At 42.2% G+C, this 17,258-nt stretch overlaps 1 protein-coding gene across 1 annotated transcript in view; it reads right to left on the minus strand.

Annotated features, from left to right (window-relative positions):
* The window catches only part of LOC125010505 (collagen alpha-1(XI) chain-like), a 76,856-nt gene that overhangs the window by 49,992 nt on the left and 9,606 nt on the right, over window positions 1-17,258 (minus strand). The window contains exons 4-10 of the mRNA XM_047589177.1: window positions 16,347-16,509; window positions 7,612-7,740; window positions 4,702-4,791; window positions 4,424-4,522; window positions 2,207-2,497; window positions 1,011-1,076; window positions 210-251 (exon numbers count right to left, since the gene is read on the minus strand). Of these exons, the coding sequence (XP_047445133.1) occupies window positions 210-251; window positions 1,011-1,076; window positions 2,207-2,497; window positions 4,424-4,522; window positions 4,702-4,791; window positions 7,612-7,740; window positions 16,347-16,509 (880 nt within the window). The remainder of the gene's footprint in view (window positions 1-209; window positions 252-1,010; window positions 1,077-2,206; window positions 2,498-4,423; window positions 4,523-4,701; window positions 4,792-7,611; window positions 7,741-16,346; window positions 16,510-17,258) is intronic.

The following is a 17,258-nucleotide window of genomic DNA, read 5'->3' on the forward strand; positions in this document are numbered from 1 at the left end:
CGCACACACAGACACACACACTTCTTTTTCTCTCACAGACACAGAGACACAGACATCCACGCACAAATACACATTTTGACATTCTCTCGCAGCTCAAGCTTCACTGGCGATCAGGGCCGACGCTCTTTCCATAAAGACATTTTTTCCCCTCTTTAGCTGTTCTCCATCTGTGGAAGGCAGACAGGAGTGTGGGAGAATGTGATACTCACTGCTTGGCCAGGGGCTCCTTGGGGTCCTTCTATAAGCATCCCCTGCAAAAGGAAAAAAGCGGATACAGTAGCATTATAGGGCAGCCAGTAAATCCACAAGCAATGGAGGACTGGGGGGGAGAAAAAAAAAAAAAGAGAAAGAGACAGCGGGCGCTTTGAGGTTTGAGGTTGAGGAGTTTACTTATAGCTAAATGCTCGGGACGTCAACAACGCCGCGGCTATCTCATGTTCTATAATATGTGTGTGGTCAGACGTTTGGATGGCAGCCTGCGGCGGCACAGGCAGAGCGGCAGGAGAGATGTTAACAGCAGCTGCTATTTCAGTCAGTGTTTGGCCTGTAGTGATACATTGTATAGAGCAGCTTTCTATAGAGCTTCTGTTTGCACACATAGCTGCCCTTCGCCGATAGATGAAAGGAGGGAAGAGACGCTCGTCTGCTTCGAGTAACACAATAACCTAAGGTTTGGTTGAAAATGAAATATCTTTAGAAACATATGGATGTAAATCAAAGTTGAAAGACACGTTTCCTGGATGAAAGAAATGCCATTTCTAAGAAAATATGCAGAGCATCTGATTCAGGACTTTTATAGACTTATAAATCACTGCAAAGATACCAGTAACTTTAGCTTCATAGCCAGATAAACAGATACACCAGTGTGGAGATATAAAAATACACTACATTGCTAGTTATTTGGCAGCTAACTAACGTATTTATCGTTATTGTTTACTTCACTACTACTACTGGGAAAAGTTTCCCAGAAAGGCTCATTATGAGAAGTGATTGTGTGATTCTTTACTTACTGGTTCAATGACAGCGGGTTCGCCCTTCTCTCCTTTTTCTCCCAAGTAACTCTGACGTCCACCCATCTGCAGACATAAGACAGATCACGTGAGGCCCTTCACAGCATAATGAGCCACGTTTTTAAGTGTAAGGCCAGTAGTTTGAAGGTAAAACCTAAACCCAGGTGTCATCTCTTTTATAGATGTTACATGAAACTAAAAGAAAAAAAAAGAAAAGCTCAGCTGCTGACTGGTGTAAACCTTGAAAAGATTTAGATAGTACGTAAGGTAAAATAGGTTTTTCATCTGTTTGTGGGAGGAAAAAGAAATTAACCTTGAGAATCATTCTGTAAGAAGCCATAATTTAGAATTTGGCCTAAACTCTGTTTAAATGTGCTTAAAGCCAGCAAAAAAAAAAAGAAAAAAAAAGACCCCAACTGTGCACAAATGTAGAGTGTGTCACCTGACACTGTCCATACAATGACTTCACATGAGAAGAATTCACAAACCAACTACAAGTAGTGGTTTGTGAATTTTTTTGTATCCAAAACCCACTAGATTGCAGTTTAGACTTAAGAGGAAACCAGTACTTGAATGAGTAAGCCTAAGAGAAGGGCTCAGATTGTAGAGTGAAGGGCACCAATGGAGCGGTTCAGATTAACCAAAAACTGACAGATCTCCAGTCAACCTCCAGACAGACTGCGTCTCGTCTTGCATCCGCGAGTCTGGATTCTGAATTAAAGAAGCGGGCTACAAATGAGCCATGATATACACTGCCTCAGCACTTTTCGTCTGGTTTTTAGACTTTTATCTGGACGGTTTTGAAGGGAAAAACGTTTTCAAAGACTTTGCCATCAGGTAATCCCGGGAGATTACTGGTGGGATAACAAGGGAGAAGCATGTCTTTCATAAACAGCAGAGGTCACCAGGGTTCAGAGGTTACAGAGGGAGTGCCTGCGCTTGACAGCTGGGCCGACATCTGTTCATCTGTGGAGGACGAGGTGTGCGCTTGTGCTCGCCTGTGCATTTGTGTGTTTTTTTTTTTTTTTTTTTGCTTGTGCAAAAGCCTAAAGCTTTAGAAACAACAAACAAAAAGGGCAACTTGAAATAACCCCCTGAAACAAATGCCACCAGCATCTTCTCCATCTTTCCACATTCCTGAACACAACCTCCGCCACCCCCCCTCTCCCCAACAACCACCACTCCTAACCACTTACGCTCTCCCTGATGTCCGTCTCCGCTGGAACGCCGGGACCGAACTCTTCCTCATACGTTTCGGGCGTGGGCTTGGCGTCAGTGGTGCCGTAATCACCGTAATCACCGTAGTCGTACGGCTTCTCTACAAGCTCTTTGTTGTCATAGTTCTTCAGGTCGTATTCCTTAAACTCGTCTGCGCCGGGATCCGCCTTCACCTGTGGGTCCACCGCGGTTTCCACGGCAACGGTGGGGTCCGCCCCAACCTCTTCCGCACCGGTGACGTAATCTTCCACTGTTTCCTCATCGTAATTCTGGGATCGATCGACGCATCAACCAGGAAACAGGGCAGGGGTTTGGTGAGATGGGAGGGAACAGGGAGGTTTGGTTAGTCCATTTCAACCATGTGAACAGCTTGAATGATTCACATGTATTTTTCATTCATGATTCACAGTCAAAGCATTAGTTTTTTTTGTTTTTATGCAAAATTACCAGACACCAACTAAGAAAACTTCCATAAGTTTCTACTTAGTTGTGCACACATCCATGCATCTCATTTGCCTTCACATGAGAAAGTCTCTATAATTCTATCTATAATCACATTTTACATTAATAATCAATTCCCTGCAACAAATGTGAGCTGTCTCAGACAACTGACACATTCATGTTGAGTGCATAACCGTAAAATATTAACTCAAGTCAAGTGTTAATGTTCATCATGTAGAAAATCAGTACCGTTTAAAACGACAATACGAGATGTATTGGCACAAAATCTGTGGCACGGGAACAAGTGAGCCCACGTGCGAGCATTTCTCAGTAAATCATCTCGGCGAAGGATGTCAATCAGTGTTACAGTCTAATGCACCATTACACATCGGCGACTTGAGAGGACAGTACCCCGGCGCCTCATGCTCGTTTCTGCCAGTCTTGTGTAATGTGCTGAAGCTGTTGCGTGCAGGTTCATAAACCTCACTCCATGGGAACTAATCGTAGCGCAAGGCATCAGAAGGCACCAGGAAGACTTGTTAGAGGTTAAACATGATGCCAGAATGCTTCCATGTCCAAATACGAAAATCAACATGGCACCTAAAGTATTAATTCCATAAACTGGCTAAATCTAGATGACACTGTAGTAACGTTGCCAAGTTTCAGGCATCCGCTGACAACACTAAAGGACAACAAATCTTTAGAAAGAACTGCTCACCAACAGTTTTTCGTTCTTTGTCTATGCCTCATTGTCTAAAATGCCGTGCAGCGCATCACAGTCGTAAAAGCGATCAGCCAACACGGGACAGCACATGTTCAGTTTTCTTTGTTAGGCTCCTGTCATGTCATTTTACATTAACGTATTGTCTCAAGCTAAGTCAAGTTGAATTATGCACTTCAAGGTACATCCACAGTCTTCTGGCTGGCAGAGCATAGGGTCACATTGTTTTTGTTGGACCTCCAAATGTTCCTCATTATCTTGTGTTTTGTGTGACGCTTTAGCACAAATCAAGATGGGATACGCCAAACCCGGGATTAGGAAGAAACACAGGGGACGTGTCTGTCGAAAGGTTTTTTCCATCGGTCACGGTTCATTAAACGAAAAACATTGTCCCACTTCGGTCTTTATCCCAATTGTGCTCGATGGAGCCGGGTTCTCATGGAGATTGGAGTGTGGAGTTAGCGGTTGCTGGCGATGCCCAGCGGTTTTATTGAAATCAAACTGTAAACCGTTAAACCAGTCACTTAAGAAAACAATAATCTGGATGTTAAGTTTCGAGCAAACGAAGCACAGACAATGTTCCACAAATAATAAAAAGAATGCAGAAAATAACTTTTGAGATTCACAATTAATCGAGATCAGCTGCTAGGCTTTCTTATGACGTTTTACAGCATTGAGATTTTTTCATTCCCTTTTTCAGCAACCATTTCAAAAATTCCTTTAAAAAAAAAAAAAACACTAATTTTTGTATGTAAGCAATAAAAGAGCACAGTTGATAATATATATATGACCTAATGTTACACCTTTATAATATATTCCACAGGTGGTGTATGGGCACCGTTTTTTAATCTGTGTGCATCTGCTGACTTCTGTTGAAGTACAGTTGTATTATATAATTATACATAATATAGCTTAAAGGAAATTTTCCTGCAGCTTACTTATTGAACGTGTAAATTACGAACACGGTTCACCCTGCAGACACGAATTAAAACTGCAGCCCTGAGGCTTTTTTTTTTTTAAAAAAAAGTGTTACCTGGCCTTGTTCTGTACCCTCTGTGGGAGTTTCAGGCTGATATCCGTCATCTGTGCCGTAGTCATACGCACCGAAGTAGTAGTCCCTACCCACATTTGTCTGAAATCAGAGCAGGAACGATATTAAAGAAAACCTTGGCAAAGACTAATGAAGAGACAGAGAAGCTAATGTCCGTGGAAACCTATTGCTATGAATGTGAGCATGCATTTACAACATATCTGACAATCATGGCAGCAGATGATAGCGTCATGACAGCTGTATTAGCGTGTAAGCGTTACCTCGGTCTTGGTGTTTTCAGTTGGGGGAGCGTCGGGGACTACAGTGGGTTCACCGTAGTCGTACATCTCTGAATAGTCATAGTTAGAGTACTGTAACAACAAAAAAAAAGAAGCAATGAGGAGAAGTTCAGTTCAGTTCAGTACAGATCAGTTATCAGCTAATCAGTTAGTGTAGCACAATATTTACATGGCACGTATAAATCAGTAGAAAATGTTATGTCGTGATGCCATCTCAAAAATAACATGGTCAAATGATGTAGGGGGAAAATTCACATCCATATCAATAAACAGTTTTGCATAAGGACGAATGCAACCAAACAATTAAGACTCTCGTTCGCTTCCAACGGGATGTCAGATGGTTACTCCAATGCCAGCGAAAACTTATCTGTCTCTGCTGCTTAATTTGTGTGATGACAACCGTCCGCGGTTTTCATTAAGGCCTCTTTAAAACAGACTCACTGACTCACTGCATGTTGGTGAGTTAATACAGGATTCAGGAGCAGGGGGTGAAAATACTATTTTAATGCCCCACCTTTTTTTTTTTTTTTTTTTTTTTTACAGGCACATCTTTTACATTGAACATCTTGACAACAGCTAGTTTAGCATAAAGACTGAAGCATTTAGCATGACTACAGCAGACTAGCTGCTATCAGATTACATGCTAAGCTAAACTAACCAACGACCAGCTTCATATTTACTGTACAGAGATGAGAAATCTTCTCTCAATCTTTTTATCTGTTTCACACAAGTTAGATGATAGGATGGATAATCACCTTCAGTTCTTAGTATATTAGAATTTTTTTTTGCAATTATTCTGTTTGTTTTATTCTTATATTTTATGATTTTGTAAGGTGCTCTGAAAGGTGCCCACAACTAAAATAAAAATCTTTATTGATAATAATTATTATTATTACTGGTGCCAGGAAACTATTAGCTTAGCTTAGCATAAAGACTGGAACAGCTAGCAAGGCTATCGCCAAGCGTCTCCAATATTCACCTGTTACATGTTTATTGCTTCAAGTGCAGAAGTATCTCAGATTAGCTGTTTCTGGTTTTAATGCTAAGATAAGCTAACCATGTTCTGGCTTCATATTTACTGTAAAAAATAAATAAATAAATAAATAAAAAAAAGTTCTGTCAATCATCTCATCTAAATCCCAATAGAGGGAAAGCAAATGTGCATTTTATGTGCTAAACTACCCCCATTGTCGGGGGACATTCACTTGTAAATGACACACTTTAATCCTTTCTCAAAAAACATTTAGTTTTCCTAACAGAGTCAAAACGGAGGCAAGGTACGTAGATTAAGTTACCAGACCAGCTAGCTATATGCAGTGCTCTATCAGCGCAGGAAAAAATACAATACCCTGGACAACTGCTAAGCTCATAAAAATAAATCAAGATCTATGGCCTGCTGCAATGCTGGCGTGCTGCAATACTGGCCTGGCCTCCGCTCAACGCCCCGGAGAGGGACGAGAGAGGTCACACAAGAGAGAAGCTGTGGCCAGATCGACCAGACTGACAGAGAGGGAAATGGAGAGAAGGGGAAGGTTAGAGAGACAGATAGAGAATGGAAAGATTTATAGTGTTGAAGTGCTTGGCTGAGCTGAAGGCCTTCACCGCTGGCTTGGATGAAAGACGTAAATACTGAAGTGTGCACATAAAAAAAAAAAAAGAAGAAGAAGCCCCCACCCCTTCCACCCCTTCTTCCTCTTGCAGTCACCTCCTTGTCCTCTTTTAACCCAGCTGCTGCAGACATCTGCAAGGGCGGCATGCGTCAGGTCAAGGAGTATCTTCAGAGGTTAAGTCATGCTTTGGTGGAGCTGATGAGGTTCAGTGTAAATACACTTAAGCTTGTATGTTGTGAAATTTAACATTCTGCTGCATTGATTTATGCTTCAGATACTGTATTATTTCATTGCGCATGAGTAAAAAAAAAACTTTAAAAATACACAGTTGGAATGCAGCGAGAACATTCCTGTTATAACTGAAACCTTCAATGAATAAACCAGATTTACAGTGTTCATGAAATCAAACTGCTCCCCACTGTCTGTTTAGAACTGACAAGCTCCTTGTCTTGGCGCGGGAAACGCAACTTGAAGATGAAGCAACATTTTCCAGCACTGGTACCCGCAGTGCGGCCAATATTTTTGAATAGAGAACCAGCTCCTGATCTTTTTTAAAAAAAAAAAAATTTCTTCAACCAGGATCCTAAAGAAGTCCACTTTTCCAGGTACTGGAAGTCTAGCTGGGGAAGGAAAGGCTTAAATTTCCCTGGGAGTCTGGGCAGAGCCTGCAGAACTCGTTAGTGATATAAATCACGGGGCCACTCCAAAGTGGGCTCAGACTTCATGGCAGGGAAGAAAGAAAAGTTTCCAGTGTGAGCTCATCAGTTATTTAGTGCAATAGTGGAGGAAAATGTCAGTCGGCAGAAAAGCTTGAACTAGCAAAATAACAAAACAAAAAAAAAAAAAGAAGAAGAAGAAGAAATAAGGAAAAATTCCACCCTGACACAAAAGGACTGTATTTCAATTAAGAGATCTGGCTGAAGACGCCACAAGTTTTGGGGCCAGTGGCGATAAAACAAAAATTTCCAACTCAGTCATGTATTTTGATACATCAGCATGTTTCCACGAGTAAGACGCAGAGTAGAGAGACTGACTTCAAAACTGACACAAGCTTGTCTGTTTCTGAGTAATTAGAGCCTCGAGGAATGTTGGTGAAACCGTTTAAGCAATTTGCAGAAAATATGTTGCGCTTTTTGTTTTTTTCCTGCAACTTTATCCAATCCTACCATCTGTACAAACGTCCCTTACTCCCCCCTCCTCCGTCCCAACCCCCTTCTCCCACCTGACTTCTGCTCCTAAATCCACCTAAGCCAGACTCGCTGTTTCCCCTCCAAATACTAACCTGGTCCTCAGGTTCCTGAGCCTGGGGGGTGTCGTGGTGGTTGGGGGTTTCACAGTCGGGACTGTAGTGTTCACAGTAGTCGAGGGCTGCCCTGGGGTCTGCCACTACGAGCAGCTGCTGGATGTCGCCCTAGAAGAAGAAGAAGTGTGTCAGCAGAAGTCAACAAAAAACATTACTGCCAAGTATTTTTCCTCGCTGCAGATTCCCATGTCTGAGTTTTCTTTTATCCCCGGTGGTTGTCAACGTAAAACAGAACGTCTGTTCAATAATTTACAATACTATAAGTCCAGTTATTTATGTCATCTTAGCATCTGAGAAATAAGATTTTTCCAGCTTGGTTTTTTGAGAACGCCTCCAATACTCAGGAGCCTGAGCGACTGCTGCTGCTGCTGCTGCTGCTGCTCAGGAGAAACCAGTAGGATGCACGAGAAAGTGCCGATCAGAACAGAGCACGTCCCAACTGCAGCTGGGAACAAAAACAGCAGATCCACCCAGAATTAATCCCGAACCGACTGTTACTAACAGTTTTTAATGGCCACTACACAGGCAGAGCTTCAGCTTCCAGCCACTGTTACAGCGTACAGCACACGTACTGCAGAGGGCCGAGTTTTACACTGAGCGATATCGGATATGATTGGAAATGTTCCACGGGGACTGTAGTTAACTTTAGTCTCGCATTTTCTTAGCAGGTGTGTACCTTTGGCCACTCAATCAAGGGCAGCCATTTTTGGTTCTTACAGTTCGACTGTCAGTCAACTAAAACTGAGCATGGTGGAAAAGACTTCACTTCAAAATAACTTCATCTGTCTTAAAGTCAGAGAGTATTTCGCCAGGAATCACTCACATTGTCCATTTCCTTTTTTTTTTTTTTTTTTTGTTACGTGATTACAAATAGAAACCAAATGTTAATGTCCACAAAGTATGCTACCATTCCTTCTTGCCATACTGGCTCACGTTTGCACCGGCAATAAACGTGACAATAAAACAACAATGCGGACGCTTACAGTACCAGAGGCAGTAGTCTCTTGACTATTAATTACGTGAAACTTTATGGAATGAACCAAGGCTTTCGGGGGAGTCTGTAAGCTTTTAAAAAGAGCTCTTGTGCAGTCCCCCTCACTCAGCCATTAAGGACGGCAAGTCCCCTTACACAGCAGATAAATAACCAAAGTCTGTACTTATCTGAGGCCGTCTGTTTTTCATGAGCTTTTGGAAAAGGAAATTAGATCCCCACTCCCAACCCTTCCATCAGCCAAAGGCTCTTTTTCCATGATAGTCTCCTAAGGAATTTCGAAAGCAGGAACTGCTATGCCACTGATCTGGGGAATGTTATCTATACCCATCAACCATATGGGACACCTCGGCTGACCCTTCCTCTGAATCCACCTGGACTCAGAACAAAGAGGACCAAAAGCTAAACCGGGTAAAATAGCCCGGGCGCTGGAGGAAGGTGAAGACAGGCCACGATCATGGTGGCCCCTTAAGAGGAAGCGCATACATGCAGATTGCATTAAATTACAGGAGGCAACATCTGCACAAGCTTAGATCTCTGGAACGCATTAGAAACTCACCACCCTGCGCTCCCATCATACGTGACTAACAACTTTCAACAGGCTATTGAACAACCCAAACAACAAGAAGAAAGTGTAAATACGTTTGACGTACGGATTAATGGGCGGGTGTTGAGTAAAATTCCATCCACCTACTCTCATTAGCAAGTCTACTTGTCTTCACTGACAGAATGACCTTGGTCATGGATTTTCTATGCATATATTTCATACCATATCCCGCGTTGGGGTTCCTCTACTACAAACGAGCCCCGACTCTTATTACAAACAGCAAAAAAAATACAGAAGACAAAGAAAAAATCGATTCTCTTTAAAACAAAGGGATCCACAGCCTTGCCCAGAAACAGTGAGGACAGTCAAAAACACAGACACACGGCATTTGGCAAGACCTCCGTCTGCTTCCTCCTCTCTGAGCCTTCCTGTGTGCGTGGACAGTCATTTTTCATTCTCATTCATTCCCGTTTAGCTTAGTTTGTATGTGTATTCCCTAGGAAAAAATAAAGGGTACTGTGTAAAGAAACAATGGATTCATTATAACAAGAAAACACGGTCATGAGACCACACACACTTAGTCCATTTACAAAGCCAGCGAGGGAATCAAACGCTCCCACACTCCCCGATTGGCTCCTCAGTCCCCTGCCCACTCCCTTCTCTACTTTTTCCTGTGTCATCCTTGTCTGCAACTCTGCGGTTTTGTTGATGTTACCGTCTGGGGAGCGCCACACATCGCTGTGACATCTGCTGAGAATCCTGCCCAGAATTCCAGAAATGATCTAGTGATGCCCTGGATGTGCTCTGAGTTGGCAGGCGCGTAACGGGATAAATCATCCGTTTTGGCCACATTACAATCAATCTATTAATGGGTCTGTGTACAGTGTGCACGGGTGTGTAAATACAACACGCCTCGACACATGTCAGCCCTAATCTCGCACTCTAACAATAACCATACGCCAGAGGGAAGCTGATTAAGAGATGAACAGATGAGTCCGATCAAAGACGAGAAGAGTGGGTCCGTTTACCCGCCGGCGAACAATTCGTTTTTTAGAAAATAAACACACCACTGTTTTATCCTCGGGCGCGACTCCGAGATGAGATATCTTAAAAGAGCAAGTGACGGATGAATCTGGGGCCATGTGTCTGTAACATCTGCTGCGAGGAGCATCCCTCCCAGCACAAAAAAAACCCCAACCCACGAGGAGAAGAAATCAGTTAAGGAAAACAACTGACAGATGGACACACGCGTGATACTGTGCAGAAAGAAAGTCGAAAGTCTACCACTGCTGTTGAATTTGTAATAAGGAGAAACTCAAATATGAACTTAAGATTGCCACTCAGAGAGGGATCACACAAGTGCTTGACATCTGATTATGCACACACGCATTACTTCATCCTCAAACATCAAGCACATGACTGACCCCAGAAACTGAAGAGATGATTAAATGCAGATAGCTGCAGCTGGCTCATGATCAGAAATGACAGGAGGTGCATAGGGTTTCCTCTCCTGCCTTTGTTGAACTAATTTACAGCTATAAACAAAGCTTTAGCTTGATTTTGATTCCACAAAATTAGGACCATACTTGATTTACAAACTCTATCAACAGAGGAGTGTCAATTTCTGGAGGGAATAACTTTGATTGTTGCTTTTCTTTTTTTTCCTTTGTCATGAATCTTCTCAGACTGCACCTTGGCCAGCTGGCAAGAATTAAAGAGGCCATGTTATTTTCATTTACATGGTCATAATTTTTTTTCGGGGCATCTACTAGGACAGGTTTAAATGTTGAAAGATTAAAAAAACAAAAAAAAAAACAGAATATTTGCCACATATTTTACATTGTCGCTGCCTCTCTTTCCATACCGCGCCCGAAACGCTCCGTTTTGACTCCCATCTCTTTAAGAAGGGTAAGTGTGATCTGATTGGTCACCCGGACCACTGTTGGTTTTGGACAGTCGCGTCGAGCATGTGCTAAACTGTCTGCCAGGGCATTATGCAAATGTGGTCCATGGTTCTTTAACTGAAAAACGTTGCACGGGTAGGGGGAAGCGCTGCTTGGGAGGCTTACAATGTGCAGCAGCAGTTTTACATTCTGAATAAACTGCAAATCCCCGTGTCTTGTAGCTGAAGCGGACAACACCTTGGGCTCAATCAACACTAGGAGATGAAACACAAATGATACAAAGCTTCCACTAACGCTTTGCAAGTAGCATGTAAGTAGGTAATTACAAGGTTGAAGGCTACTGCCTGTGGCCAGGTGTAGGAGGGCGCTGCGCCGCAGAAAACACTTTTATAAACATGCTCAAAACATCTGCAGTTTGACCCAGTAAAACAGATGAGGACATGCTGAAAATGTCGAAAAAATCATTTGTTTGTCCACTGTTTACTGACATCTTACATTTCCCGTGACAGTGTTTGGTTTACTCGGGATAATCCTTATTGTAAAAACCTTTCATTTGAATAACTATAAAGTAGGTTCAAGTAAAACCTTCAGCTGGTCGACTCACTGTGACCTGTGTGTCACAGTGAACACCTAGGACCGTTTTTGAGCGGGACACTGAAGTCTGATAATCGCAGTTTCGTAGACGTTACACTTCCAGATTCTACAGCGCAGAATAGATCATCTTAAGTAGCCACAATTTACCTCCATCACACACCTCTGAGTTATCTCGCCAGGTCATTTCAAAACTCTGCTTCTTCAAACTCTGGAATGGGAGCACATCTTGAAAGACCAAATAGATGGAATTTCAAAACCGTACAAGGACAACAATTAACCAAGAAGTAGAGGGGGGGGGGGGGGGGGGGGGAAATGTATAACACAGTCCAGATTTCTGCCAGTTCAAATGGAGCCGTTGCGGTCAGCGCAGGAGTACGGTTTCTCTTCAAGCACCGGGGGCATACAAATGTCTTGCACCCTTCGAATATTAAAACATTTCGTCTGCCAGTAGCTCACAAAACTGTTGAACGACTCGAGCCATCTGCTTGCATGTCTGGACGCCCTTTCTTCACTTCCCCCTATTTTTCCCCATGCTGTTCTTTTCCGTTAGCAAGTTTTTTGAGAATAATCTTGGAATCCATTACTTCTTGGCTGTCCCGAGACCATTAAGTGAGAGTCAAGGTACATGGGACAAAACGGCCTGATGAAAGTTTGACAGAAGTTGGCACTGAACTATTAAGTTAAGCTCATTCTAGGGCTGCGTGGTGGCAAAAATAAATGATAAATATGAATAAACTTATTACACAGCCCCATCCAAAATGTTTTGTCACGGGCACTGGAGGGTGAAAAGTGACTGAAGCAGATACAGAGAGAAACAGTCGTAGTGCTTCTCTTCCTGCCAACTCAACCATAAACAACGAGTCCGTCAGACTGCCAAAGACTGTCCTGCTTGAGGGACAGCACTTTGGAATGATCTACTATGCGGTAATGACAGACAAATAAACAAACCATCTTCACCTCCGTCTCCGGTTCCCGTCCTCACAGACACAAACACACAAGTTTTATGAGGGCGTGCACGTACACAACAACGAACTGGTTGACATTTGGCGCAAAGAATTTCATCATATCCTTCAAAGTCCAAACAATGGATTTGCATAAAAGACAAGAAGGGGGGAAATGAGATGATTTCTCTTCCAATACTTTGTGGCTTTTATTTAAAAGAAAGAAGAAAGAGGCACCCGGTCAGTGAGCGTATCTCTTAAACAGCTGTGCAATCCCAGCCAAGGCTAAGCACACACTGGTCATATTTTCCCCTAGCCGTCACTCTGTGCTTCCAGCTTTGACACCTGCTTGTGCAATCTACTGCAGTAAGGTAACCATGTGCTCGCAGCTCCAAGCATCAGTAATTAAACTGGAGCTCTGACTTGGTGTGCTAAACAGCCACTGTTTCTTTCTGAGAACAGTCCGAGATTGTTTCTTGTAGACTGTGGGTGTAATCAACCCCCAAATCGATTTGAGGACAAGCTATAGAAGAAGCTCCAGATGTATGTATTCACCTTTGAGGCTAGCCCATCTTTGATTTGTCACTTCCTATTACTGGTTTCCAATCAAGATGACTATTAGAATGTGCCATTTATATTTAAATCTGCCAGCGGGTCAATTTCCACAAAGTCCTACAAGTAGCCCAGAGCAGACAAATGAGGAGGCTCTAGATTCTAGAGGGAGCCTTTCCTGTATCTAGCAGCCATCATAGGTTCTTCAGTGAACTTGATTGGGAAGGGTGGGGCTAGGGGGTTTCAGCTGGTAACAATCTGAAACAGAATTTGCACAAGGCAGCTAAATCAAACACACTGGAAGGTAAAAAATCTAATTCTATGTGTTGAGAGTCTCTAACAATTATGTCTGCCGTGTTATGTCTGGGATCGGTAATAGCAGTCAAAAGGTCAGGAATGTTTATCACCTTGGGACACGGTGGTTATTAGGATCTATACCACAATTACAAAGTGGTAAAGCCTCACTCGTGGAGAGTTTAAGCAAGAAAAATCTCAAATAACAGAAGTAAGGGGAACATCGGTCCAATCTTTCTTCAGTTACAAGCAAACACATTTACCAACACTTGAAACAAACAGTAACGGACAGTTTTGGGTTAGGATGACATTCTGTTACTGTTTCCTAGTTATCCATTTCCACACAGAGGTTGAGCAAGGCAAACTGTTTCCCCATGACATCCAGCCTTCATTCACAGCTAATCCGATAGCGCCCTAGCTTTGTATTTAATGCGTGGACATGAACGTTCTCTGAGAGAAAGCACATTTCAAATAAAAAAAAAAAATGTCCAGCTACTTTTTAAATGTGGCAAGCAGCTGTCGGTATGTCTGCTCCTACCGGCTGCACAAAGATGACGGGTATTATTCCTATGAAACAAAATCGATTTCAACTTTTTAGATTTCAAACTAAATTCTGGTGCTTCTCCACAATATGTATCGATGAGTACATCTTTATGTAAACAGGGCTGGAAGAACAGCTATAAGGCCCTTGGTGCAGAGATTTCCTTAACCTTTCGTAATGCATTTATTGAGATAATGCAGCCAGCCGTGTTCCGAAAGTTTCCATAGCCTCTGAGGTATACTGACTGTTGTATACCTCTAACAGCTGTATATTTGGAATGGATGCCAAAGTACAATCCCATAAGAAACTCCTAAACCGAACACATGGCTTACATCTACTTAGCAAACCTGTTTTTGTCTAGAGGAATATACAGTAATTAACCAACACCCCCATGGCCAGTAAGTATATTTGCCATTAAAAGTACAGCTTGCCCACAAGAAGCCATTTTGCAATCAACAAATCTAAGGTTATTTAACTTGAAGTGGAAATAATTACATCTTAAGATATGGCTGCAGTTCCAGAAGGGCCACCACAGCATTGCTATTGTGCGATACACTGATTAAAACCACCTTGCAGTGTGGAAAATGCCACAAGTCTTGGAACAAAAGGAATCTTTTTCTCTTCTCGATGTTTTAAAAAGAGAGAACAAATTAGGCCGTAATTCAACACCATTTAGTGTAATGCATGCTCAAACAAAGAGAGCTCACAAAAGCCAAATGGCTGCTCTTAAATCAGAATTAAAAATAGCAAGAAGTGTGGTTAAAATGCAACTTTGTGCGCTTTTATCCATCCCACTCTTAATTACCTTAATTACAATTCTAACTCTAATTACCGTGGCATTCACTTTTGCATGCTTGTTATAAAAAAAAAAAGTTTGCAACTACTATTATACTAAGTGTCATAAGTAGAAAAAAATAAAGCTGTAAATCATCCTGACTCATTTGATCATGACCTCTAATTGTTTGTGTGTGCAATCTCCAGGAATGGCATCTGCTTGTCAGAAATTTACACTGAAGAACAGGAGCATACAGTTTTCAAGTGGTTTCACTGTGGAAATTCATCCCTGACCTGGAGGCAAACATTTTGCAGACTGTTCTACTTAGCAGGCATTCCACATGCAGACATCAAAGAGACGCTATTGTCTTCTATACTAGCGTTCAGCTCAGAGTTTCCACTGAGAACGAAGCTACCAGAGCCAACCGGGTCCAGCTCAGCCATGACCTCTCCTCTAATAACAACCCTTATCAATAGCCTATGAATTCTGACTCTGTCTGATAGTCACGGTTATAGAGAGAACATTATTAAATCATCTCATGGTCACATCGTGGCAAAATGCATTTATAACAAATAACATAATGTCTTATACACTACCAGTCAAACATTTGGACACACTTTCGCATTGAATCGCATGATTTTGAAATAAACGGTGTGCACGTAGCCTTTCAGACAAACATTACCTATGGCTCTTGCCAAGCCCACAAAGCCAATATTGTTGTTGTGGCCAATAAAATTCAGCCTTTACTATAGGCACAAGTTAATGAAAGACAAATAAAATGGGTGGAATTTGCACTTAAAGTATTAGGAACTAAAATGATCCCTTCTCACAATGGTGAATGAGATTCATTTAGAGTAGCATATGCAATGTGGTTTCGATTATATCCAGGATTTACCAGAGTGGAGAGATTGCTGTCATCTAGGCAAGCTCGCTACAGCAATTTCAGTAACAGTGATGGCAGCACATTATGTTTAAGTTTCAAAATTCAGAAGTGAATGTGTCAGAGGCGAATTACATTGAATCTGTTGTAATCACGATAAGACAGCCAATAACTCATGAGCTGTACTTCAGTTTTCCCCATTAAAGCGAGTTAACTTAATGCAGAGTTTGAAATTCTGGATAAAAACTTTCCTGAAAACATAACAGATGGTCACCACTCTCATGTTGGTTCGTTAGCCAATAGCTGGATTAGCCTAGCTTAGCATAAACACCAGCAGCAGGAAACTGCTACCTTAACATAAGCCTCTAAAGTTCCATATTTAACATGTTGTGCCGTCTTTGTTTAATCCAAACAGAAAGAACTGAAGAGATGGCAGTTTCATGTGGAGTTACATGCTGTGTACATTTTTGGCAGCGGCACCACGACTCCAGCTGTTCAGCTAACCTCAGCTAAAAGCTTCCTGCATCTGGCTCTGTCTTAAATGCCCTCTCACACACCAGATCATTTTAATCTTCCTGTTGGCAAAAACATGGATCACATTTACCAAAATGTCAAACCAGCCCAATTTGCACCGTGACTATCGCAAAACAGCTCGCTTAATTTACTCAAGACGGAGTTCAAAATGGCGGCCTTACCTCAAAGACCTCATCATCCAGAATTCGGGTTCCAAAGACAGTAATGCCCTCTGTGCTGATGACGGCCCTGTCGCTTCTGGCGAGCGGCCTGGTCAGCTTCTTCTTACAGTCCACGATGATGGTGACGCTTTTCTTCTCCACGCTGATAGCAACGCGATGCCACCTGTGCAGCAAAGACGGAGGTCAGAATCCATTTCCTATATAAGACCATTCCTCCTAGGTTAAAGGAATGAGTTTTACATTTTGGAAGTATGCTTAATTAATTTCTTGTCTGTAAGTGAAGGGGAAAAATTGATACCACTCTTCCACTTAAGCTGCAACTTAGCGTAGCGTAAAGCTAGACTGACCGAAAACAAGAGAAAAGAGCTAGCTTGTTTAATGCTAGTGCTGTAATATGTAATGTTGCATGGCAGTCAATTCAGAAAAGTGCAAAATGAATACACTACAGCTCATTTGAAGGCTAAAAGTTCATGTAGTGCCGCACGTTGCTTGGGGCTGCTTTAGCTACAGTGCTAATGATGCTAGCAAGGTTTTGGAGACTCTGGGGACAATAACATACCAGGCTGTTGTTGTACAGTTCAGCAAATTCAGTTGGTCAACACTGACGTGCTGTGCGCATAAATGTTTGGATGTGTTTTTCTGCAACAATGTCAACATGCCATAACTCATACAGAAGTGTATTAACCAACATGTTGGTCAGCTACCTCGAAAGACCTCGAGTATGCAGGGAAATGTACTTCCATTTCGTGACTCAGAGCGCTCAAAATACATAAACTGTAGATCGCTAACGGCGACTCATTTTGCAAAATTGAAATTGAAAGCATTGACTGTGCATTTACAATGTTAACATTTTTATTTATATAATTTACTGCAGACAAATCAGTTCAAGGCATCTCTGTAAGCGTTTATGTA

The sequence above is a fragment of the Mugil cephalus genome, chromosome 7 (assembly GCF_022458985.1).
Source record: "Mugil cephalus isolate CIBA_MC_2020 chromosome 7, CIBA_Mcephalus_1.1, whole genome shotgun sequence".
Taxonomy (NCBI): domain Eukaryota; kingdom Metazoa; phylum Chordata; class Actinopteri; order Mugiliformes; family Mugilidae; genus Mugil; species Mugil cephalus.